General features: G+C 35.5%; 2 protein-coding genes across 2 annotated transcripts in view; one reads left to right on the top strand and one right to left on the bottom strand.

The window, feature by feature from the left end:
- Positions 1-14,468, bottom strand: part of LOC110451746 (aryl hydrocarbon receptor-like) — a 28,512-nt gene extending 14,044 nt beyond the window's left edge. Inside the window, exons 1-6 of the mRNA XM_021499915.1 lie at positions 14,439-14,468; positions 13,396-13,485; positions 10,367-10,459; positions 8,470-8,574; positions 7,523-7,716; positions 6,961-7,067 (exon numbers count right to left, since the gene is read on the bottom strand). Coding sequence (XP_021355590.1) covers positions 6,961-7,067; positions 7,523-7,716; positions 8,470-8,574; positions 10,367-10,459; positions 13,396-13,485; positions 14,439-14,468 — 619 coding nt within the window. The remainder of the gene's footprint in view (positions 1-6,960; positions 7,068-7,522; positions 7,717-8,469; positions 8,575-10,366; positions 10,460-13,395; positions 13,486-14,438) is intronic.
- A 3,385-nt stretch (positions 14,469-17,853) lies between these two features.
- On the top strand, positions 17,854-20,815 carry LOC110451770 (AP-5 complex subunit sigma-1-like). Its single transcript, XM_021499940.1, has 2 exons — positions 17,854-18,076; positions 18,952-20,815. Exons 1-2 carry the CDS (start codon positions 17,915-17,917, stop codon positions 19,357-19,359), a joined length of 570 nt encoding a protein of 189 aa, XP_021355615.1. The 5' UTR covers positions 17,854-17,914; the 3' UTR covers positions 19,360-20,815.
- Positions 20,816-25,625: the final 4,810 nt, after the last annotated feature.

The following is a 25,625-nucleotide window of genomic DNA, read 5'->3' as shown; positions in this document are numbered from 1 at the left end:
ATATACCACATCTCAATAATAAGGGCAACGAGTGGCATATCACTTGAGGCAAACAAAGCAGATTTAAAACCTGCACCAAATAAACGTAATATACTGAATACATTAAATATAATTTAAACTTCGAGCAAGCTTATATGTACAGGTAAAGGAGAAACGATAAAAATGTATCCATTCTGCTAGAGAACGAACAGCTCAAGGCTCGCAAAGATGTGATCACTCTTTAATTTTACAAAATAGAAAGTCGACATTATTTTGAATGATAATGGATGCACTGTTCAGAAAGGGCAGCTATTGAACAATGAACTGGTAACAGAATGTGCAGCATGTGATATGGTCATTTTTACATTTTAATATACTTTAAACTTCTAAACAGGTGTAGGTATAGCGAGTTTCTACGAAAACGCACATTTGTCTTTTTATGCAAACAAAAAAATACAGTGAACCCTTGGTGTTTTTTAGCAAGTCCAGTCTGGTCAGTGAAAATGGGTACAGCTTACATGTTTTCAACATAATCTTTTTTTATTTATTTTTTAAGTAAGGAAATGTTGACTTATATAACGCATGCAGAGAACAAGTATGGAAGTTTACTAACAAAGGCAATTTCTTTACATGTATCATAATAAATATGTATATGAATTACTCAAACTGCAACCAAAACTATAACACCTATATCAGAACCCAAACATGCATTTGTGGCAGTTCAATTATCAATCTTCTGAGAAAGAGCCAGTAAACCACTAAATTGAATTGTTATTCGTCTGTGTCTGTTTAATTACGTCTTCTTTAAGGTTTGGAGCATTAACTGTGTAGATCTGTTGGATTATTCGCGCAAAGGCTGCTGATTTATCAGTTTAATTATCCATAAATCAAATGGATAATATCAATTCAATATTAATTGGAGTATACCCAAACAGGTATGCTTTGGTAACAGTCCGTTGGAGTAATTTGTTCTCAAACTTCTCATTATTTCCTCATCCAAATAAGACATTGAATGATGGATCATTCTAATGTCAAATAAAACTATCGATGACTGCTGTAGGGAATGTTAAATAATAGTATATACACGTATCTGGCAAACCCATTAGCCGTAAGAGTATTGTGGATTTTCTTCTAATTTCGTTGGTGCTTATGCTGTATTTGTCTATCTTAAGGCAAATAAATAACATGATAATAATACAGTGATTAACTGCCAAGGTACCTTTGATTGAATCTAAACGCGTTTTCCTGTATTAGACGATTTTCTTCTTCTAAAATGTCATTTCTTTGGAACTGTTACATCGTAAATGATTGGCCTTTAATACGAAGATAATGAAAAATGTCTGGCACCCTTTTCACATTTACCCTAAGGATTGTCTTCGATTTTCCAATAAAGAATGCATTGATTAAATTGAGGATTTTTATATACATTTATATGTATACTTTTGAAAATATCTGCATGCAAATCCATAGACTTTACTATTCAAATTTTAGCTATTTTGTCAATAATGACATGAATAACACAAACACGTAACACTTAAGATTTAAAACATGGAGAGCATAAATGCAAAACATGACAATAGCAAAACGCAAAGCCTTCAGGTTTAGCTCCAATGCGCCATATTTTAACGACCCAAAAATATCATGATTTATGTCACCTTTTTGAGTAAATACATACCAATATTTATATACATTTAAATATATAATGAACCGTCGTTATCATGCCATCATTTGACCAGAGAAAGCATGGCATTATAAAGAGAGTTGGCGAAATATTTTTAGTGAATTATACTTATATTGTAAGACAGAAAATGTTACATTAGAATTTTTCTAATGTATCATTTTCTTTCTTACAATTCAAGTAGAGAGCAGAGAGGGGAGTCATTTTATCATAGGGTGACTGACAAGTCGACAGCCTACCAGTGTAAATGCTTTCAGTTTCTTTTGACGATAATAACTTATACCGAAATGATCGCGAGTTTCGTTTTCCCATAATTTGAAAAAGCTTGAAATGGAGGGTACTCTGGGAGCCATCGAATTGCAGTGTCGTAAAAGTGTCAGTATTGACTAGGCTCGGTAAATATTTGTCAGTTTTATTATCTTCACACTACATCAGGGTATTGCCTCATACAGAAAGATGTAAGAAAAAAAATACAATATCCTTGAATGACACGATATGACATAACGACAGTCGTAAACCAATCCTACATTCAATTTCGACTGAGTTCAGTAAGCACATACCAATATATTTACTTATCTTTACACATGACAAACATATTGATAACTCAATGTAACTGACAAACAGTTTATTCTTGTATTGTTTGGAAACATTCATTGTAATTAAACAAAAAAAGTGAAGAAAAAAATATTCCACAGCGCACTAGACAAGCCATCTTAAATTTATTAAGAAACAAATAGACTTTCATCATTTGGATCTCTCGTATGACTAACAAGGCGGAAATAATCTAAAAGCTGTTTGCAGCTAGACCCTCCTTTATTCAAATTTACGGGTCGGTAGCCAGTCTACGCCAACGCACTAGGACAAAGTTTACCGAGCCGTCAGCATACAAAGACAAAGTATAGCACATCATCAACACACAGAGACAAGTATACAACACCGTCAACATACAAGAACAAAGTATATCACACCGGCAACAAACAAGGACAAAGTATATCACACCGGCAACAAACAAAGACAAAGCATACCACACCGGCAACAAACAAGGACAAAGTATACCACACCGGCAACAAACAAGGACAAAGTATATCACACCGGCAACAAACAAGGACAAAGCATACCACACCGGCAACAAACAAGGACAAAGTATACCACACCGGCAACAAACAAGGACAAAGCATACCACACCGTCAACATACAAGGACAAAGCATACCACACCGGCGACAAACAAGGATAAAGTATACGACACCGTCAACATACAAGGACAAAGCATACCACACCGGCAACAAACAAGGACAAAGTATACCACACCGGCAACAAACAAGGACAAAGCATACAACACCGTCAACATACAAGGACAAAGCATACCACACCGGCGACAACCAAGGATAAAGTATACGACACCGTCAACATACAAGGACAAAGCATACCACACCGGCAACAAACAAGGACAAAGTATACCACACCGGCAACAAACAAGGACAAAGCATACAACACCGTCAACATACAAGGACAAAGCATACCACACCGGCGACAAACAAGGACAAAGCATACAACACCGTCAACATACAAGGACAAAGCATACAACACCGTCAACATACAAGGACAAAGCATACCACACCGGCAACAACCAAGGATAAAGTATACGACACCGTCAACATACAAGGACAAAGCATGCCACATTGTCAACATACAAGGACAAAGTATACCACACCGGCAACATACAAAGACAAAATCTACCGTAACGTCAATATACAAGGACTAAGAACGCCTCACCCTCAACACATAAGACAAAGTATACCAGAATGTCAACGTACCAGGACTAATTATATCACAACGTAAACGTACCAGAACAAAGTTTAACATACCGTCAACAAAAAAGGACAAAGTTTACCACAATATCAACATACAGTAACATAGTTAATCACACCGTCAATATACAAAAACAAAATATACTGTAACGTCAACATACAAGGACAAAGTATACCATACCGTCAACATACAAAGACAAAGTAACCGTAACGTCAACATACCAGGACAAAGTATACCACAACGTCACATACAAGGTAAAGAATATAACATCGTTAATATAAAAAGACAAAATTAACCACACTGTTAATATACAAGGACAAAGTTAACACCACCGTTAATATACAAGGACAAAGTTAACAACACCGTTAATATACAAGGACAAAGTACACAACACCGTTAATATACGAGGACAAAGTAAACAACACTGTCAATATACAAGGATTAAGAACACAACACCCTCAACACATAAATACATCAGAACGTCAACACACCAGGATAAGGTATACAATACTGTCAAAATACAAAAACAGAATAAACCGCAACGTCAACATAAGAGGACAACGTATACCATACCGTCAACATACAAAGACAAATAAACCGCAACGTCAACATACCAGACACTGTCAATATACAAGGACAAAGTTAACAACACCGTTAATATACAAGGACAAAGTTAACAACACTGTCAATATACAAGGACAAAGTTAACAACACCGTTAATATACAAGGACAATGTTAACAACAATGTCAATATACAAGGACAAAGTTAACAACACCGTTAATATACAAGGACAAAGTTAACAACACTGTCAATATACAAGGACAAAGTTAACAACACCGTTAATATACAAGGACAAAGTTAACAACACTGTCAATATACAAGGACAAAGTTAACAACACCGTTAATATACAAGGACAAAGTTAACAACACTGTCAATATACAAGGACAAAGTTAACAACACCGTTAATATACAAGGACAAAGTTAACAACACTGTCAATATACAAGGACAAAGTTAACAACACCGTTAATATACAAGGACAAAGTTAACAACACTGTCAATATACAAGGACAAAGTTAACAACACCGTTAATATACAAGGACAAAGTTAACAACACTGTCAATATACAAGGACAAAGTTAACAACACCGTTAATATACAAGGACAAAGTTAACAACACTGTCAATATACAAGGACAAAGTTAACAACACCGTTAATATACAAGGACAAAGTTAACAACACTGTCAATATACAAGGACAAAGTTAACAACACCGTTAATATACAAGGACAAAGTTAACAACACTGTCAATATACAAGGACAAAGTTAACAACACCGTTAATATACAAGGACAAAGTTAACAACACTGTCAATATACAAGGACAAAGTTAACAACACCGTTAATATACAAGGACAAAGTTAACAACACTGTCAATATACAAGGACAAAGTTAACAACACCGTTAATATACAAGGACAAAGTTAACAACACTGTCAATATACAAGGACAAAGTTAACAACACCGTTAATATACAAGGACAAAGTTAACAACACTGTCAATATACAAGGACAAAGTTAACAACACCGTTAATATACAATGACAAAGTTAACAACAATGTCAATATACAAGGACAAAGTTAACAACACCGTTGATATACAAGGACAAAGTTAACAACACCGTTAATATACAATGACAAAGTAAACAACACCGTCAATATACAAGGACAAAGTTAACAACACCGTAAATATACAAGGACAAAGTTAACAACACAGTTAAAATACAAGGACAAAGTTAACAGAATCTGTATGTCCTGTATCGGAAAATAAACTAACATAAACCAAACTAATATGGCCATTTCGGCTCGCTCGTAGTGTTTTCCCCTGTGTTTAATATTGTAAGTTAAGTGTTATTATTCTAAACCAATAGTTAACCCCTCCTGAAGTCGACACGCTGATTTTTAAAATGACTATAAACTCAATACTCCATGTGGTTCTGCTTTATGGCGATTTCTCAATAAGTTTTCTGCAGAATATTTAACAACCCATATCCCGTTTGACTGTGCACGCTCAGTTGTCCCATAAATCACAAGCTAATCTCATAAAAATTACATTTATGAAAAACACAGCCTCTTATCGTAAAAATGTCACAAGAGAAAAGTTGACCATACAGTGATGTCAACATACGTCAGATAAATTGCATATAATTGCATGTTCGAAGACTAATAATATTACGAAGGAAATTAATTCTTCATTTCTTCCCCAGTCATATTGATTCGTTCTGTTGTTTCCCTATTTAGCACAAACAAACCTCTTTCCAAGCTATATATGCTAATAGAGATGATTTTTTGATGTTGTCGGTAACGGTGGTCACACTTTAGTGGCATTACTGTCATGGTCGACTTGATCGGAGTACCAAATACAGGAACAATAAAATTTTGCCCACAAACCAATTTCATCAATACTGGATGATTATATTTGTAGCACCCTTAAATACTACCCTTGATATATATATTTATATAATTTCAAAACGTCCCCGGGGTCTGCTCTATAACCTACTTAGAACCGCTCAACATAGGTGCACAACAAGGTGTACAACAAGGTTCATTGTTATATCAAAATAACTATCAAAACAATGTTGTATACTATCAAATGATATTGTAGTTATGATAGTTGTTTGATAAAATAGTGAACCCTGTCGTACACCTATGGTGGTCAGCACTACGTAGGATTCAGCACAAGCCCTGAGTACAGTATTGCAATACTTTCAAAATCCCCTTAATAGATTCGAAATCCCCGAAGCAGAATGCAAATATCAAGAAAATCAAAATCCCTCTGAAAGAAGAAGCAAAGGTGCAGTAGGCCTATCATTTTCTCGACATTGCAGTGAGTCACTGACTGTAGTAGAAGTGGCAATCATTTATACATTTAGGAGCTGTAGTAATCGAAAATATGCATCACCTTCATTGTTCGTTTTTTAATGTTGTACCGTTGTGTTCTCAACCAAAACAACTGTCTTGAGCAAATCTCATCTTCGAAATCTAAGGGTTTTATTCTCAATATACCAATGTCATCTACCTGCTTTACACGCTTGGAATACATAGTGATAAAATTAAAGGTTCCCGGTTAGCCATTTGTTTGGTTTTAGACATAAAAGCTGACAATCGCTAGGCTGATACTTTGAATATCACAGCGGAGCTACACCAGAATTAGAGGTAATACCTATTACCATTGCCCATAATTTTGTCAGTACAAGTACCACAAGTGAAGAAATCATATGTTTATCGTACCACCCTTGGATTTCGAATCTTTACGAAATCCGTATCGCTTATAAACGTTGTTGTCCTTGAGAGCGCAGAAGATAATACTTCATTCAAAAAATAATTTAAAGTTTGTCAATAAAAAGTTCTAATAAGGACACATCTTTCAATATATCTGTTTATATTGTACACTACAACTTCTCTCACTACCATAGTTCTCGCCATCCTTTTATACTCACGAGATTTGTGACATGACGCGAATGCAGCGACGTCTTCTGGATGAACAAAATCATAAACGGAACGACCATCTAATTCGTCGACGTCATATCCGGTCAGGGCTGCCGCTCTGAAACACAAAGAATAAACTTAATTTCAATTGAGCACCATTTTTTTCTCCCAAATTTAAATACATTTTTCCTAAGCAATATTCCAAAGAATTTGATAAGCTATCCAATCATAAGTAACCATACAATAACAAAATGTTTCAAAAGATGCTGATACAAATACATATTAAACGATATTTTTTTTTAAATAAACAAACATCATTAATGTTACTCAATCATTTGCTTGGAACACAAGAACTGAATTGATATTTAGACACAAGACGTTTTTATACAGTCTGAAAAACTCTGAATACCCGGACGAATGCTTTGTTTTGCAATAGATTATCAACAGCGGAGTTGCAAACACCACTATTAGAAAATTCTAACTACTTTTACAGTTTATTCGTCAAAAAAATGTTATTGTATTTTTCGTACTTAAATCAGCTCTATAGTACTAGTCGTTGTAAGTATCACTCACTTTTTATCAAGTTCGTTTATTTTCAGGTCCATATCATGTTTACTCCAAAATACATTCTGCTTGGCATCGTCATTTATGTCATTTCCGGTTAGCATAAATGGCTGGCAGTAGAGTCGGATGACCTGAGGGAAACTCCCTGCTGACTTAGAGGACAGTTCAGGAAAATTGTCAACTTTTCCAACGCAGTGTATTTTCTGGAAGGTAGTTAAACACAGTCCATAAAACTAATTGTTGTTTTAGTAAGAAACATATTTATACTGTTAATAAAAACTCACTAAGCAATGGAAACAAATTTCTTGAAGTTTTGTTGTTGTTGAAGGCTTAAACTGTAGAATTCTTTAGAAAACTCACAAAAAAATATACAAGTGTGTATCTTTTTATCCCATATTGAGACAAATATTACGAGATAGTTATATCCATTGGTGAACAGTTGAGTTTTGAGGTAAAAAGTAGGATTGCTTTGAGTAAATGAACGAATTTTTTAAAAAACAAAATGACGTCTTTGAAGTATTCTTATGCATGTGTTGACTTATACCATCTATACCCAGAGCTTCATCTGGCTTTATTATTTGAAGCACATCAGTAGTTTATTCACAATTTTGATATTTGAGGATTCTACATTAGGGAATTGATGTCCTCGTCATTTAAGTCAGATATGAAGCAGAAATAACTGTTAATTATATTATTTACTATCAACATATACAGCGTTACTTTTATTAGACTCTAAAAGAGCAGGAATCGCCTAGATTTATTGAATGATTTCTTTAAACGTCTTAGTAATTTCCAATAGGACATCTGGAATGTTATACCAAAAGTATTTATCATTCCATCGACATTTTCATAAAAGTAAGAACTTTTATACAAACAATAACAATTGCTGGTGACAATATGCAATTAATTGACCTAAAAAAAAATTATATAAAGCATATAGTTATAAAATGACTGACCAGGTAGCCTGCGGTTGTTCCATTAAAACACTTCATCCTGCAAATAAACGATGCCGGCCTGGCCGTTTCTTGATTGTCTCCCCTTTCCTGCCGACATCTTGAATCCTGAAATCAAATAGGTCATGAACAGAAGAATGAACGTGTGGCTGGAAAATCATGACATTTTCCTTTACCACAATGTCGTGTCCCCAATTCGCTATATTTATAATCTATCTTTTGTTGCGATGACGCTTATAAACTCCAGACAAGCATAAACAACATAGGTATTTGGCATTTAGACAACAGTAAAAAAATATGAGACACGGAACGTGACTAAAAATAATTAGTTTCTCTGTAGTTATTTAGCGTGTATACAATCAGTTATAAAAAGGCTTGGTAACTGGCTAGTGCCACATTATGCAGCTATTGGGGACAAACATCGACGCGCATGCGCAGGTTTTCCCACCATGTGAACGAATGATTTACTATAGATTATGGATTGGCATTTCAGAATAATTACTAGTATCACGTTTTCCAATGCAAAGTTTATAAATATATGATCGTTTAATTAAGCATTTCTTTCTTTATAAAGCTTTAAAAGTTTTCATTTTAAAATGAATATTAGTTGGGTCATTTTTCAGATGAAAATACAATATGAACTCATTCATAGCCTTACCAAATTCTCAACAAAACGAATATTTTGACAACTTAAACGTCAAATAAAAGCATTATTACATACAAATCTTAAAATATAAACAAACGATCTTATGCGAGAACAGAGCGGCGCAAACGCCAGACTACAGTGGCATCAGAACAACACTCTCCTGCCGTCGTCCTCTCAAATCCTCACGTTGATGCAAGTAGACCAGTTTTACCCTTTAGTTCATTAAATAATCGCGTGACAGCATAACAGTAAAACTGGTCTGCATTGAAGTCGGGTGACACTCCCCTGGTTTCTTCAAAGGACATTTACAAGCCTAATAATTGGTGAGGTCTTTTTTTCATGAAACCAATCAAATAGCTAATCACGTGCCTTCGGTTTCATGACATACTCAGGGGTACAGGGATCGTAAGTGAGCGCTACCCTTTTAAATTCGAGGCATAACCAGTCACCGTAGTTAAGTGCTTACAACGTCCCTCGAATCATTTTGAGACTGTTTTGTTCACGCTCACGTGTTTGCAGCGACAAACATGCGTGTATTAAACTGGTCATAGACCTTTCCACAACTATACCGGAGACGATGAAAGAATAAATATGGTTAATCATCATGAATCGCTAGAACCCACACCTGTGCAGCAGACGACCTGGAAGCCTATGAAAGGGATATCACACCATAAAAAGAATATACATATATATAAGACCGTCAAAAACACGATCGCTTTTTAATAAGATTTTATTTGCTTTGAAAGTACATGTAGTGTATATGACAACAGGAATTCCGCGCAATGATACACATCTCGTCCGCTTTGTCAGTCAGTTCACGCACTTGTGTGAGGATACTGACACCATAATAACAAAATGTTTAATTTAGAATTAAATGCAATATACATAATATTGAAAAATTAAAAACAAACTTCAATACATATGATTTATTAAGAACCCTTTTCTCTTTCCCTGCCCATCCAAAATTTATATTTTGAAATTCAATTTCAAACCCACAAGAAATTTTCAAAGGTGTTCATAGTCACCCATTTTTTATAAATTCAGCACGTTTTAGAATCATAAAACAAAGATAAAGTGAAAAACCAGCATCGAGAAGGTCAAATTTTACAACGACTCCTCATCTTGTATCTTATAACGGCATGCTAGTAGCTAGTGATCCGTTAGTACGACATATCTTTTTATCGCTGACCCGTATAGATCTCCGTAGATAAGAACAGAAAGAGGTAGTGGGTTATGTAAATAGTATCATCTTACCCCAGGGAGTGGCGGCTGTTCAAAAACTAATTTCAGATCTAAGTGATCGTCTGGATGTACAACTCCGTAGATGCATCTGTGAAGAAGGTCGACCTTGAAGAAAAGAAGATTTTTTTTTAGTAATTTAAGGAGCAAAGAGACGGACCAAGTTACAAGATACCAACATTGATGTACATGTATTTGTTATAGAACTTTAAAAGACTTGGTGATCGGTCGTAGCTGCAGGAACCGTAGCCTAGTGTCAGATTGACTTATATTTTGATATCTGTTATATGTCAAACGATCCGACAAGACAATGAACAACGGTACCTACAACTAGATCACCCCCAAGGAAATGTGTAGCTAAGAGAATTTACTAGCCAGAGGTGGGGATATATCAGTGAGAGGAGAGAGAAAACCATTTTTATATTTGTTAGTTTTAAAGCTTCCCTGCTCACTTTCAAACCGAGAGGAAAATCGATAAATTAAGTTTCATGGTTTGATAGTTCTGGAAAACTAGAAAAGGAAGAAATTATAGCAATTAACAGATACAAATGCTAATTGTCATTAGTACCGAAATTCGTTCGATTTTAAAATCATTTTAATAAAATTCTCGTCTTTCGTTAATTTTCTTCTTTTATTTTCTATTAAAATTCAAATTTTAAAATATTGTAAGAGTACGATGAGGTAACATCATTCCTGGAACATATTTTTAGATTTCCAACATATGTGGTTGAACATTGTAACGAATATTTAGACAAATTGAAGTACATTGAATTTTTATACAAGATGTGATTACATACATCTAAAGGAAGATCGGCAGTTGGAGCATTGTTGACCGGGCTTTATAGGGAAAAAAATGTAAAATTACCATTGATATTTTGTAAATGATGACGTCAGTTGCTTTTTTGCATCTTCGGAATCCGAGGGTAACGTTCTCGATATCATAAGATATATTGTAACAACCAAAAAAATATGGGGTAAAAGTACTACGCTACTGATAAGCTAGGTTTTCCAGCGATACAGCATAACCGTGTGACCGCTCACTAGTTCAGAAACATCGAGCGTGATCAGTGGCTGTATTGGTGACCGCCCGCACGTTACATTTGGTGGCAGCGGTGGGATTCTGTGGAATCATGTAAGACCATTTCACGGTGGGTAGGGAGGTAGCGAAGGTGCATACACGTAGGTACACAGTGGATGACCCACGTGATTCATCAGGCAAAGTCTCAGAGCGAGATTGTTCGGGAGGAGGGGGTAGTATAACATCCAAGGAATATGAAGGGAAATTCTACCTTAATGACAAGATATCTTTTTCCATCTATGCAATATAACCCTGCTGGGCCCCCTTACTAGTAAAGCAACGTTGCATCTGCCTGCGCGTTACAACTTGTACTATATAGTGCAGAGAATATGTTTTATGTCAAAAGCGGAACTCTTGGATTTCGAAGATGCTTGTTTAGTTGTAAATGTACATTTCAGAAACTTGATATTTTCGGGAAGATTGTCTAATATTCGATCCAGCACAGTATGCCAACAAACGGTTCTTTTTTTGTTACGTTTAGAATTATGTAATTGACATCGGAGTTCTGTCAATTTACATTCCTTTTTCTATTAAAGCCCAGTTTACCGAAGTCCGAGAAAATCTCGGGAACCTGAGTTAATCTTGCCAGTCAGAATACATCTCAAGTCGGTCCGGTTTAATTTCATCAGACGCAATTACTCTTGTCAGTTTGTGACAATCTAGGCAGTTATGTTAAAGGCACTCTAGAAGGTCCCAGCTCATCTCGGGCACTCAGTTGCACAGGGACCTGAGAATCGGTTACAGTATACATATATTTGGACAGAGGTCTTTACACTGTTATAGGGGTTTAGATATGCATTCTGTCAAAATGACAGCACCAATGAGTGTACGTTTACGTATATACCATTACGGTATAAAAACGGTGTGATATCGCTCTAAACATACCAATTTAGGTCCAAATATAGCTATACTATAACAAATTACCAGGTCCCTCTGCCGAGTCAACGACAAACGAAATGTTTTTGCATTTGTCCCAGTGAGAGGTCATTTTCTGTCCGTATGGCCAGGTTCTAAATGTTGGTAGGAGATTCTTAAGGTTAAATAGAAATGTATACAAGTACAATATTAGGTTTATACAGGTGTCTGAATAATGCAGGGTTCCGGTAAAATTGGTGATACTCGACTGACAGTTGTCGATAACGTAACGGTACGGAACCCTTTGATCACAGTCCTATCAGCGAGTACTTTCTGATACACATGAAAGAGAAAGTGAACAAGTGTCGCTGAGATTATTTGTAGCGATGTAGTTTTAGAAACGGATTTAATCGTTTTAAAACTCGCTGATGGCACTTTAATAAAACCTGTCTAATCAGACACTCAATGGGGCACAAAACATTAGTCAGATTTAAAGGAAATGTCGGAATATACAAGTATTATCTGGTAGTTTTCCCAAGAAATGGGACAAGGCAGCGACCAAATTAATCTGCTGCATCAATGGCATAACAGTATTATATTGGATTATAGAGAATGCCGTAACAGTAATTGGTCGGATATAGATTTAAGGTAAACGTACGCATTTTAACGTAACCCGTGAGATGTTTTTCTCTTCTGCACTATCCTTGTCTAATGAGTCTGCTATTTATTAGAGGGACAAGTTCAATCTCTAAAAAAAATGGTTATATTATATAGAAAAATCACCTTTAAGCGGATATTTATATATTTTGTGAAAGGACTTTTTAAAAGCAAATGGGAAAAACACTTTCGTCTAGATGTGGTGGTTATGGATTTTTTTTACATTATTCATAATCAAAGAGGAAGAATTCTCCTTTTTGAAACATATCCGAGATTTTATTGACATGCGGGAAAAAATGTTAAATTTCCGCATTAAATTTGGACGTATTTATTTCGTATTTTAAGAAAAAAAAACACTTTTCGGTCTCTTAAACGACGAAATATTAAATTAATAAAAAAAAATCAAAAGTGATTATCTGATATGAAATTACCAAAGTGAATATCATGCACGTACTTGATTGAAGCCGAGATACTGCAGCACGTTATCAGAGGCGTACAGTATGGTACCGTCAGTGGAAACAACAAGCAGAAATCCGTCAAGAATCTGTAAAAATAAAAATCCAATTTCATTAAGCAGAGCTCATCTTCATATCGTTATCTTATAAGTATTCCACTTAATTTGGACTCATTTAAAGATCTCTAAAGTTTCCTTATGCTCGGTCTTATGGCAAGCCAACTTAACATTTAATGCCTAAAAGAGATTTTTCTATTCATTAAGGAGATACGTCATAAACTAATAAAGATATCTCTATTGATTTAGGGGATATCTCATTAGTTTATACAGACAACTGTATTAATTCTAGATGAAATCTAATTTATTAATAAAGCTAATCTCTATTTAATAAGATGATATGGTATTAACGAATAAAGATATCTCTATTAATTTAGGCGATTTCTCATTAACTAATAAAGATAACTATATTAATTTTAGGGGATATCTAACTACCTTTTAATTTAGGGGATATCTCATGAACTTATACAGATAACTATATTAGTTCTATGGGATATCTTACTACCTTTTAATTTAGGGGATATCTCATTAACTTATACAGATATCTATATTAATTCTAAGGAATATATAATTAACTAATAAAGATATCTCTATTAATTTAGGGGATATCTTGTTAACTAATACATATTTTTTTATTAATTTATAACTATATTTCATTAAATCACTCATTAAGATATAGCTTTTAACCCTAGGAGATATCTCATTAATTCATCTAGAAATCTTTATAAATTTAGCAAATTTCTCAGGCAATAATAAATATACCTCTATTGATTTAGGGGATGCATCATCAACTCATAAAGGAATCTCTATTTATTCAAGGGATATCTCATTAACTTATAAAGATATCTCTATAATAGATATAAACAATAAAGATTTATTAAAATTCTGAAAAATAAAACAAATACAAAAAAACACCCAATAAAGATATCACATTTGTTCCTAGTTATATTAGATATCTCTATGATATTGAAAGATATATCGATTACATGAGATATCTTTAATTCATTTAAAGACATCTCTATTCGAATTAACGAAGACTTTATTTTCAGAAATGTCACAATTACAATTAAGGAGGTCTCTATTACAATTCAGAATATCTGTATTTCATTTTATGATATCTTTATTAGAATCAAAGATACGTTTATTTCTTTAATATACATCACTGTTACATTTGAAGATATAGCTGGTACTTTTGTGAGCCCTCTGTTAGTATTACATGTTAAGTTGGCTTGCCATTCGCTCTACCACGTATACAGTTTACAACGTGCCTACGGATATAGCACTATCGGTATTCCTCCTCGATCTTAATCGCCGAGATTGAAATTCATACTCTCAGGGAGTCGTATATATATGGACCATGCTGTGGCTGTCCATTAGACTATAATTTAAATACATAACACAAAGCGTAAGAAAAGTCTGTCTAAAACAATTTGTTTCGTTTGGGACTTTACATTTATTTTAAAACTTTCGCATTGGATGGCCAAAATTAATACAATAATACAATTTGTGTTTTCATTCTAGATCAAACATCAGTTGGTTGGTGCTCGATTGGAAACATATAAAACATACTATTCAAAGATTGAAAAGCTGGTTGATTTCTGCTTAACATAAAGCATAGGGTCAAATTCAAAATCAAAATCATATTTATGAATAGGTTGACGATTGATTACAACATTTCAACATTTCTTAATTATACAGTTTATGTCCTAATACAGTTCACTTGTATATTCTTATCTATCCACTTCAAGGAAACGATGAACCATAGTCGTGATATGTTAGGTAACGTTGGTAAACAGGTGATATGGGTACTTTACATCACTTGGCTGTATATTTCAAGGCGATAGGGCGCAAACGAACCGAGAGTTACTTCCCTTCAACTGTCTTGTGTAGCACGCGCTACAAGCCAGGCTAATTTTTTATGAAGAATTTCTCAACTGCATTTTACTACTAGCTTATCTCCTTCTAGTTTAGAACTTAGGCTTCAGACATCCAAGTGATCAAAATTATTAGAGGTTTTTTTTTTCCTAAATAATTCAATATTCTATAGACTGGAGCCAGTCTAACCAATCTGATTAAGATGCTATTTTTCATTCCACCTCGTTAACGAAATTTAGTGGGATTTTGCAATGAGAAATGCGGTCATTATTAAATAAATGAATACGACATTTTAGATACGAAATATTCAATATGGGAACTCCAGCTCAACGTCGCACACCAAAGAGTAAGAGTGTTATATGTTACAGTCGGGCTTTATCACGCGGACCCCAGCATCAATTCGTGTTTCTACGTATTGACTTAGACTGTCCCCCGTCTCTAGAATATTGAATTATTAAGAAAAATAATAACTCTGATAATTTTGATCACCTGGATGTCTGATTCTAGAGTTCTAAACTAGGGGGAGATAAGCTAGTAGTAAAATGCAGTCGAGAAATTCTTCATAAAAACTTAGGGGCTGGTGGCCAGTCTAGTAATGACATGTACTGATAAGCAATTATATTATGTGATTTAATTAACACTCGATAAAATAACCCCATCCCCAGAGATAGACATATGGAGTACTGACGGAAGGACAGGAATATGGCGTCAATCACCTTATTGTTCAAGTTCAAGTCCATCGGTTGGCAAGTAAAAGATGTTTACAACATTTACATGCAATACATCACAATACCACACCAACACTGTACAAACAGCACGGAAAGTGTAACCAATTAAGTTAAATAGTTTCTTCTTGCATTTTGCCGCTTTTATATATTTTGCCAATTTGACTAGTCATTTTGAGTTATGAGCATTAAATAATTCTATCATTTTAAACAAAGTTGGCTTTTTGTTATCGGGAAACTTTCGACAAGTAAAAATTTCGCTCTACGCTGATTAAATTTATTTTCGCCCAATGTTAATTTCGCCCTTTACATTTGATTATTATATTTATTATATAGCTTACTACTGTTCGCTGTAATGATAAATTCGCCCACATTGCGGAGGGCGAAAAGGCGAAAATCAAACTGGGGCGAAAGTTTCCCCATATACAGTAGTAATTTTTCAAAATATTAACACGCAAATCAGAATAACATGGACATTTCAACATAAAATGAAACTCATCTTGAACATCATTTGAATTACATACAGTACATACTCTAAGACTATGTTCAATATTTTTATATCTAGCTTTTTTTTTATTCGGAGTATACCTTCAATCACTCAGTTACTGTTGAGGTATTAACGACACAATCAATATAATTGTATTATCATGGGAACGATTTTCGTTTTCTGCCCCCATTAGCAGCTGTCATTTCTTTTTCTTTACTGTAAGGCATATAGCGTGAACTTTACATACTGACCGCCGTGGTCAGTTTTGGACACCGACACCAATTATATCGGAGCATCATTCAGCAGATTATGGTTGGTGACAAATAGATATTGTAAAAATGAAACCTTTTTTTCCGGAAATTAATTTTCAACCCTTGAATAAAACGGTCTTTTTGTGTTTACTTTATTTTAGCAGCAGTTTGTCTATGAAGACCGATTGTTGGTTAGACTGATTATTTTTGTTATTATTCCATAGAACAGTTGTCATGGAGAGTTTTAACTTGTTATGAATTGTTGTTATCACGTCTGTTCATCGAAAATGGGTCAGTTTCAATGTTTGTGAATAAAATAACAAATACATGTTTTTCTATTCAAAGTAAGTGATCGAATATTTATTTTTATTTAGACTTGGTGAAGTGGATGGGGTGGGGATGGGGCGTGGGTCAATATTATAAAGATATACACATTCGATTCTTTTCGTGTCTTATCAAGACGTACGAATTTTTTAAGTTTTGACCTAAAAACTGAGACGCGCCGGTAATATACATAGTAATGATGAGTATATAGACAGTAGGTGATCCTATTGCCTGTCTAGACTATACATATCCACATTTATCTCGGTATCTCAATATATACATTAACATGTAACCCAAATACCGCGTGTCTTTATACGAGGTTACTTTCTATATTACATTATCTATAAATCTATAACCACTTCTACTGTACCTGTCTGGCCTATAAAACATAAGTTCACAAAAGTATGATTTATATTGTGAATCACTCAGTATTAATTGGTACTGCTCCTACTCAAGCCGGTAAAACAATCCCTCCCTTGAGTGGATCCGGGATTATTTGAAGGGAAGGGCAAAACAGAGATGCTAATGTGAATCAGTGAGTTGGGGTAGATATGGACCCCGGGGCTGGGGCTGGGTGGAGTGAAGAACATTTAAAAACAAAATCTTATATACTTCTATTATTTTTATATTTTCTTTTAAATGTATATCTTACGTACATCTTATATATTATGTATAATCCGGAAAAAATTGTGTACCGCATTTAAATTTAGTATTATCTTTGTCCGGAATTGAGTATAACTACCTAGTCTAATATTACAATATAACATGGGTCCACCGCTCCGCACAGTTCTATCAGAAAGATGGTGAACGCCTTTATCATACATACTCTGCTACCGGGGCCGTGTCGTGTGTTGTATCAACAAGTGTATGATGTTGAACAACGAGACACAACAGGAACGAAATCATCGGACAGTGATTTGAGGTTTCTCCGTAAACAGAAAGTACAAGAAGTAGCTTCCGAGGTAAGCCACGCCCACTTTTCTATCTGGAGAGGTTCAAGAAGGGGTAACTTACAAGCGTGTTCTGAAAAAACGGCACGAAACCCCGTATTACAGTATATGTAAACCATTTACCTCATTCACTATATATTGTATCCATCAGCTTGTGAAATTGTATTTTAACCTCGGCCTTAGATGTGTTGATCTACTTTCAATCCGTTGTTTGAACACCGTGTAGTATTTATTTTATCACACGCACTCAGCATGGCCCTTCTTAAATAATATAAATAGACCCAAATGCTGATCTTAACCCTAAAATTCTAATTAATCCTGACAGGTGAAAACCTTCTTAATATGATAAAATGTCATGCCCTTTAAGGCTTATGTTTACACTGTTTTATATTGGTACATGTATTTGTCTTTTTCGTATTTGATTTCATTGCTGGTTTTCGTGGAAAGTCGAAATTTCTATAACAAAAAATATAATCTTAGAACATTTTATGTATTTTATAATGAAGGAATGTCGAAACTCTGCAGGATCCCATTTTCTCCAATCAACCATTATTTATTTGGTTCCTATTCCAGTGAACATTCTGGTGTGGTTGTATCTGTGCTGCTTTTCTCTACATTTTTCTATGAGATGTCATGATTCACGGCAAATGTTTTTTCTTATTATTTTTTATCGGAAATTGGAATCATGTGTTTCTTAGAAAAATATATGGTGTCCTAATTGATTTTATAAAATTATATCGGAGAAAGGTGTCCCACCACAAACCTCGTGCCTTTAGTGATCGAGAATGAACTAACTGTAATTTAGAAGAAAAAAAGTAAAGATGATCTGATCAGGACCTGATGATATTTTCATATTCAAACAAATACACGTATACCTCACTTTGCAGGTACATTCGGAATACCAGTTCCGGCGAGCCGTCAGTAGCCGGACGGTTGAGCAAGACATGCAGCGACTTAGTAATGAAGACACCTTACCGGAAATGGAGCAGGGATTTCTACGTCTACCGGAAATGGACAATATGATTGCCGTGTGGCAAGGCACCGGGAATACATGTTGTACTCTCGTTTGTTACGAGACCGAGAACCGGATGTTGGCAGAAAACGCTCTGAAAATTTTGTTAAGATTTTTACAGGAACATTTACGACTTTTACATCAACCGATTGAAGTGGCAAATAAACCAGACAAGGTAGCTATTGTGCTTAACCGGTTTTTACCGGGTGGTCAACTTCTTTTCATGAACCACCGAATGGTGAGGCAATTAGAAAAAGAAATGGACACTCTTATGAAATTGTGATATGTTCAAGTTCGATAGGTTATGCACTGTGGGTGATTATTTAAAGTTATTTAAATTCGATATGTATTACCTGTCCAATCTGGCAATTGATTATTCTGATATTCTAATATTTATCCGATATTGTATTTTTTTATTTAAACATATTTTATTACCTGAAAATAACAACGGGATTGGGTACAAGTTATACAAGTTATACAAATCCCTTTATGTTTTAGATTACAATAATATTGTCAACACAGTTTATAGATGGCAGCCATACGAAATGATAGAACTTTGGCGAGTTTATATATATCCGATATACATCTGTGATCATTTTTTATAAAAACTACAAAATCAAACTTGTATATTCTGACACTGTGTCTAACCAGAGGAATTAGTTGGATCCCACAGGGTGTCGAATTAGACAGGTTTCAACATTTATTGCGTATTTGATATTGACAACATTAAACTGATTTTTATGTATAAAATACTGTTACTGTTGAAAAGATACAAAGTCAATTTCATGTTTTGTGTCAGACAATTAAGTTTCCTTTTAAGCGGATAACTAGAGTTTCATTTTAGATGCCGAAATTAAATTAGAAGTGCGGGAAAAGTCTTTAATTTCATGTGGTATTATTACATGAAATTTCTACACGAATCCTAATATTGTTGTGATGAAGTTAGTATACAATTATGTGTAAATCGTTAAAAATTACTTAAGAAATATTTTTTAGGTACATATTACCCTGGTGGCTGGTTGACACGTAGTTTGTTCACCTGGTGAAGCCCGAAGAGATTATGACGTAAAAGAGTCATATCACCCCACAAATTGTTTATTAAACTGGGTAATATTTTTGTGAAATTAAAATGAAATTAAAATAATAACAAACAAACAAATAACCAAACGGAAATAGGACAGGTGGTTTCTGGAATTATTACAGATGAAGTTAAGGATGTTAACTCCAGCGAAAATGTGTGAGAGTGTTTCACCACGTGGGCACGTACTAAGAGATTTGAGGATTGGTTTAATAGACATGTGATATTATGAACAAATCGTTAACGACAAAACAAAGAAAGGGTATAATATCACGTGGTATTGCGCCGCGTAAAACTTATATATAAGTCATGGCACTTATTTCAACGCTACGAAAACTAAACCAAACCGTTCAATCTGTATGTTTACCCTAAAGATATTCATCCGCGATGGAATTAAAATCACTATGCTTTTTACTGTGTTGTCAATGAAACGATATCAACGGAACAGCCTTCCGATAGTCTACATTACCTTGAGGGATTGATGCATCGTTGTATTTGAAGCGGACTACCAAACATAGTCTGGACAAATATGTAATGGAGTCATAACTATTCTGTCATAGTAATATGGACGTTTGGTTCATAAAGTGGGGGCCGGATTTAGTACGGAATACACCTGCTGTTACCCAGAGCATGATTTGTAAGAGGCGACTAATGATGGACCCCCACCCCACCCACCCACCCACCCACCTTCCATGCAGAAATGGGGATTTGCTTTTATGATCTCTACTTTGAACACGTGAGCGACCAAAATAAATCTGCTGCATCAATTGCAATATTCATGATTTTTATATATTTTCTCTCCTTTCTACTTCGTTTCATTCCCTAATACCTCCTTTGGCAAAACTTCGTATTTGGCCTAGGTGTTGAGCGTTTGCCTAAGTAAGGTAGGCAATGGGTTTTGTTCCCTGACCGAGACAAACTTTGGTACTTAGAAGTGGTACTTGCTGCTCTCTGTTCGACGTTCAGCTCTATATTGGTAGCAGTATAGACGGGTTAAAAAAGGGAAGCACGCCCTTAAATGACTTCGCTCTTTATAGGACGGTAAACTCGATAAGCCAGAATAAACAAATCATATAGTGGACTCACAACGAATGTAGATATAAGGTAAATGATAAGAATTCATACCTGTGAAATATTTTTGCCTTCAAAATATTTCTCGGCTATATGTCTTTCTTCATCTTCCTTTAATCCGTCTGTCCTGTCTTCCACCTCATCTGGAAGACCTATAGCTGTAACAGACGGACGGACAGATATTTATAGATAATAAAGACGCTATGTAATATATAAAAGTCGACCGATAAATGTCTAATTGATTTATTATCCTTATATACATTTTTTAACAATTAATTGATTTTTCGTAAAGCTTACCTTTAAAAAGGACTTTTAACCGAAAGTAAGATATCACCAACCGGAAGATGGTCTGACTGTCTAACTTTCGATGTAGTGCTGACCTGTCGATTGGAATAAGCGTCTCAAGGGCCTTGATTTCAGTGCGTAGTTTATCTCTGTAACGCTTTGATTTGAAACTGGAACAAAATACGGAAGAAAATTAGAAAGAAAAAATGGCACACTACGGCGTCAACAAAAAACCAAAATGTGAACTCGGGGTCAATATGGAGAGATAAATGGAACTGGAGAAATAAAACAATGCCATTTTGACTGTTATCATTAAGAAAATGTATTCTAAAACAATATAAATCGTGCAAGAACGGGTCAATCATCATATGTCGTAAAATAATCGCTAGAAATACAAAGAATAAAAATAAGCATGTCCAAAGTGTTACGAAATGACTACAGCAGGGTTTTACATGGAACAGGATCCTGCTTCTAATACCCCAATTTTCATTACAGGACCCCTAAAAGCTCAACATCCGTGGCCCCATGACCCCCTGAAATGACAACATAAAAAGATCCAGTATCCGATTTTTTATGAAATAAATCACAGCAATGAATACTGAATATTATTACTGATGAGAATCCCAGATACTTATGTAAGACCCCGAATTTTCAAACAGGAGGAAACCCAAGGACTCCCAAAATCAAAATGGATTGTCAAACTCTGACAGCAATAAAAAAAAACACACCATTAGGACAGGCGCCTTTGAAATTCTTTAAATCTTTTCTTTAACATTTCAGTTTAAGAGTAACCCATGTATATGTACGTATGAAAAGAATATTTCGATAGATAATCTATCTGTCATGCTATGCTAACATATCTGGCATTCTTTCAGTAAACTAGCTAACATTCTGTGGTAGTACGGACACAATGCCTTAAATAGATGTATCACACCGAGGCGATTTGGAAGGAAAGAAAGTCAAAGAGGAGAATGGAGGATAACGAAGAATGCGATGCTGAGAGAGGAAGATACGCATTTAGGTATATGAGAGTCGGAGATTGGCAATGTGAAGGAGACCGACAATACATTTTTGAAGACAGCAAAGGGTCCATCCAAATAGAGAAGGAATGGATTACGAAACATTAATAACAGATTACATGTTTAAATTTATTATATATGATCTTATCTTGTTGCTTTCATAATTAATCAAAACACTTTGTTAAATTGAAAGTATAAACAAGGCATTGGAAAATATACAAATTCCCTCTTTTACACAAGTCAGGTATGCAGTCTAAAAGCATATGTGTGTAGCGGTACAGGACTGGGTCGATCATCGTCGACCAGGAAGCACAATTGGTAGAGCGTCCGTCTGGAGTTCGGAGGGTCCCGGGTTCGAATCCCGGTCTAGCCGTTACATTTTCTCTTTCTCCTGTTAAAAAATTGGCGAGCTTGCCAACCCTTGTTTCAAGCCTTGGGAGTAAGCTCAGCAAGGGGATATTCACCACACTTGGGTTGTAAATAGTTGTGTCTTGGGGGCGAAGGCTTAGAAAAAAGGGGGAGGAATGTAGCGGAACTGGACTGGGTCGATCATCGGCGACTAGGAAGTTCAATTGGTAGAGTGTCCTTCTACAGGTCGGACGGTCCTTGGTCGAATCCCGGGTATCCACATACTTTATCTTTATATGGAGTTTGATCACATTTCGATCTCGTTAGAATGAGAACACACATTTGTTTAACAAAGTAACGGTGAACCTGACCTTGACCGGAACCGCTTGAAATACAATTAAATTCATTCGGGGAAAAATGGGCCTGCTGCATCCCACTGTATAATCGTAAGAGGCGAATTTGGTGACCTTCCTGCAGCATCGGGAATGGTTTCTTCCTTGTCTTCTGTTTAGGGGACATTTGAGAAACCAAAAATGTATCGTAAAAGGCGACTAATGTGGGGCCCTCTGCAGAATCGGGGGTTTTCTTCTGTGTCTTTTACTTTGAGGACACGGAAGAGACTAAAATTGATCTACTACCCTCATTGCGACACTTGGGATCTTTTTCGTTTTTCAATCTTTTCTGTCTTCTCCCTTTTCTATCTACCTATCTACCTTCCTGGCGGTGTCTCCGTAGGCACCCGTCCTCATATGACCCTAGCTGTTACGAGGACCTTAGACCCAGGACAAACAAACGAAAATCGATACATCCCCTCCACGACCTCTTCACACTGACAAAAAACACCATGATCGCATTTCTGTCTGTCTGTCGTTTCGTATGAAATGTGAAGCAATAAAAAAGGAAAGCGAATAACCATTTTAACTTAATCTTCTCTCAGACATAGAACCTGAGATTGTGCGAAGAAAAATAAAAATTGAAATCATTTTCTGTCAGCCAAAATGCAATAACTGCACGAATTAAGGTTCCGATTGAAGTCAGTAAATAGACCCCGGGCAATGAACTGATGTTAAAATCGGTTATTAAGACCTTGTTACACACAGGGATCTGCACGGCGTGTCTCGATTGTGAGCACGTGACATTGTTAACCGGATCATGCCCTTAAATTGTTCCTCTTAACGAAAAATATATTAAATTAATAGTGAAGCGCTTCCACAATTTGTATAATATAGCAAAGCAGACATCGACAGTATTTAATAATTAATTATCAAGGTGTCCTTGTGACGGAGAGATATGTACTAAAAGGCAAGAATTTTTACGTCACCCTGATAACAATATAAATATGTCTTCGACTGACCAATAGCGATACCGGCTATTCCATATCTGTGTTATTGCTGTTGATGTTTGTTTTAATCAAATGTCCGATGTAAGGGAAACCCTGAGGACATTCTAAATATTTCTTTCTTCGATTAAAGTTGTTGAACCGTTTTCAAAACTGCTGAAATGAAAATTTGATACAATATCATCAGAATACAACTATCACTACATATTTGTTACGTTTTCTGCGCATGCGCGAATCGTTTCAGTTTTAAACCTATACAAATTTCATCCTGCCTTGATTCAATCTATTATAAACAAAACAAAACACACGGGATGATTCTCTTTCGTCGAGGTCTTGGGCTTGCATGCCATGCCGTGAAGAGGCAGGGGCCATCCAAACTTGCTCATTATTTTCCACCTCTGCAGCCGACATGCGGCGTGTCAGTGGTTCCTCGCTCCTTGCGGAGGCGACATTGAATTCTGGAAGCAGATCGTCCTCAAAGTGTTTGGTGAGGCGTTTGAGGAGATTCTTAGCAAGAACCTTCCCAGCATAGAAGCAACAAGGAAGATTCCCCTTGTAGGGTGTCACATTCACCAAGACGGCTCACTGATTATATCGTTCGACCCCACGGTCACAATTTATTTACATCGTAAACAATTGGCAACGCCCTGAAAGATTGGAATGCAACTAGCTACAAATAATTGTCAAAAAAGGATGATATTTTTTTGGTAAACTTATGGTAAACTTATAAAAATGTCAGATACTCTTTTTGAATAATCGCCAGGGGACTTGCGCCAAGATAGCTGTAACGTACTCGTCAATGCGAAGTATTTGAGGAATTAACGAGCCTACGAACTGTACTATTTCAACAGATCAATCAATTATTGCATTACTTTAATTGTGAAGATGTCTACAACAGCCAATTTCATATGTCATTAAAACCAAAGAACTTCATTATATGACTGAACGTATTTGTCATATTGCCGTATAATTGTAAAAGGTAATGCTACGCGGCACATAGCCTGTCTCGACGATGGTATGTGAGTGCTGTCTGGCTGTATAAACACACGCCCCATCTCCCATCGCGATGTCATCCTATTATCGCAAACTTAAAAACCACAAACACTCGAAAGTCATATTTGTTGACAAGTTTGTGATTGTTTGTGTGAAATTGACCAACGCGTATGAAATCGACAACAATTTATAAACTTCGGCGAACATGCAAACACCGCTGCCTTCAAATCAATCTTATCTTAAGTGGCCCTGCTTGATAGCCCTGCTCAGACATTGTCGAGACAGGGAAAACAGTCGATCCGAAATGCATTAAATTTGACTTTGATAAAATGTTTGAAATAACTGCTCAACTTGTGTTTTCCTTTGAATATCGTTTTGGCGTTTGTTTGGGTTCACTCGGGTTATATAAACATAAC

Source organism: Mizuhopecten yessoensis, unplaced genomic scaffold (genome assembly GCF_002113885.1).
Source record: "Mizuhopecten yessoensis strain PY_sf001 unplaced genomic scaffold, ASM211388v2 scaffold6169, whole genome shotgun sequence".
Lineage (NCBI taxonomy): Eukaryota > Metazoa > Mollusca > Bivalvia > Pectinida > Pectinidae > Mizuhopecten > Mizuhopecten yessoensis.
The sequence above is the reverse complement of the archived record's forward strand: the minus strand, read 5'-3'. Positions and strand labels throughout refer to the sequence as shown.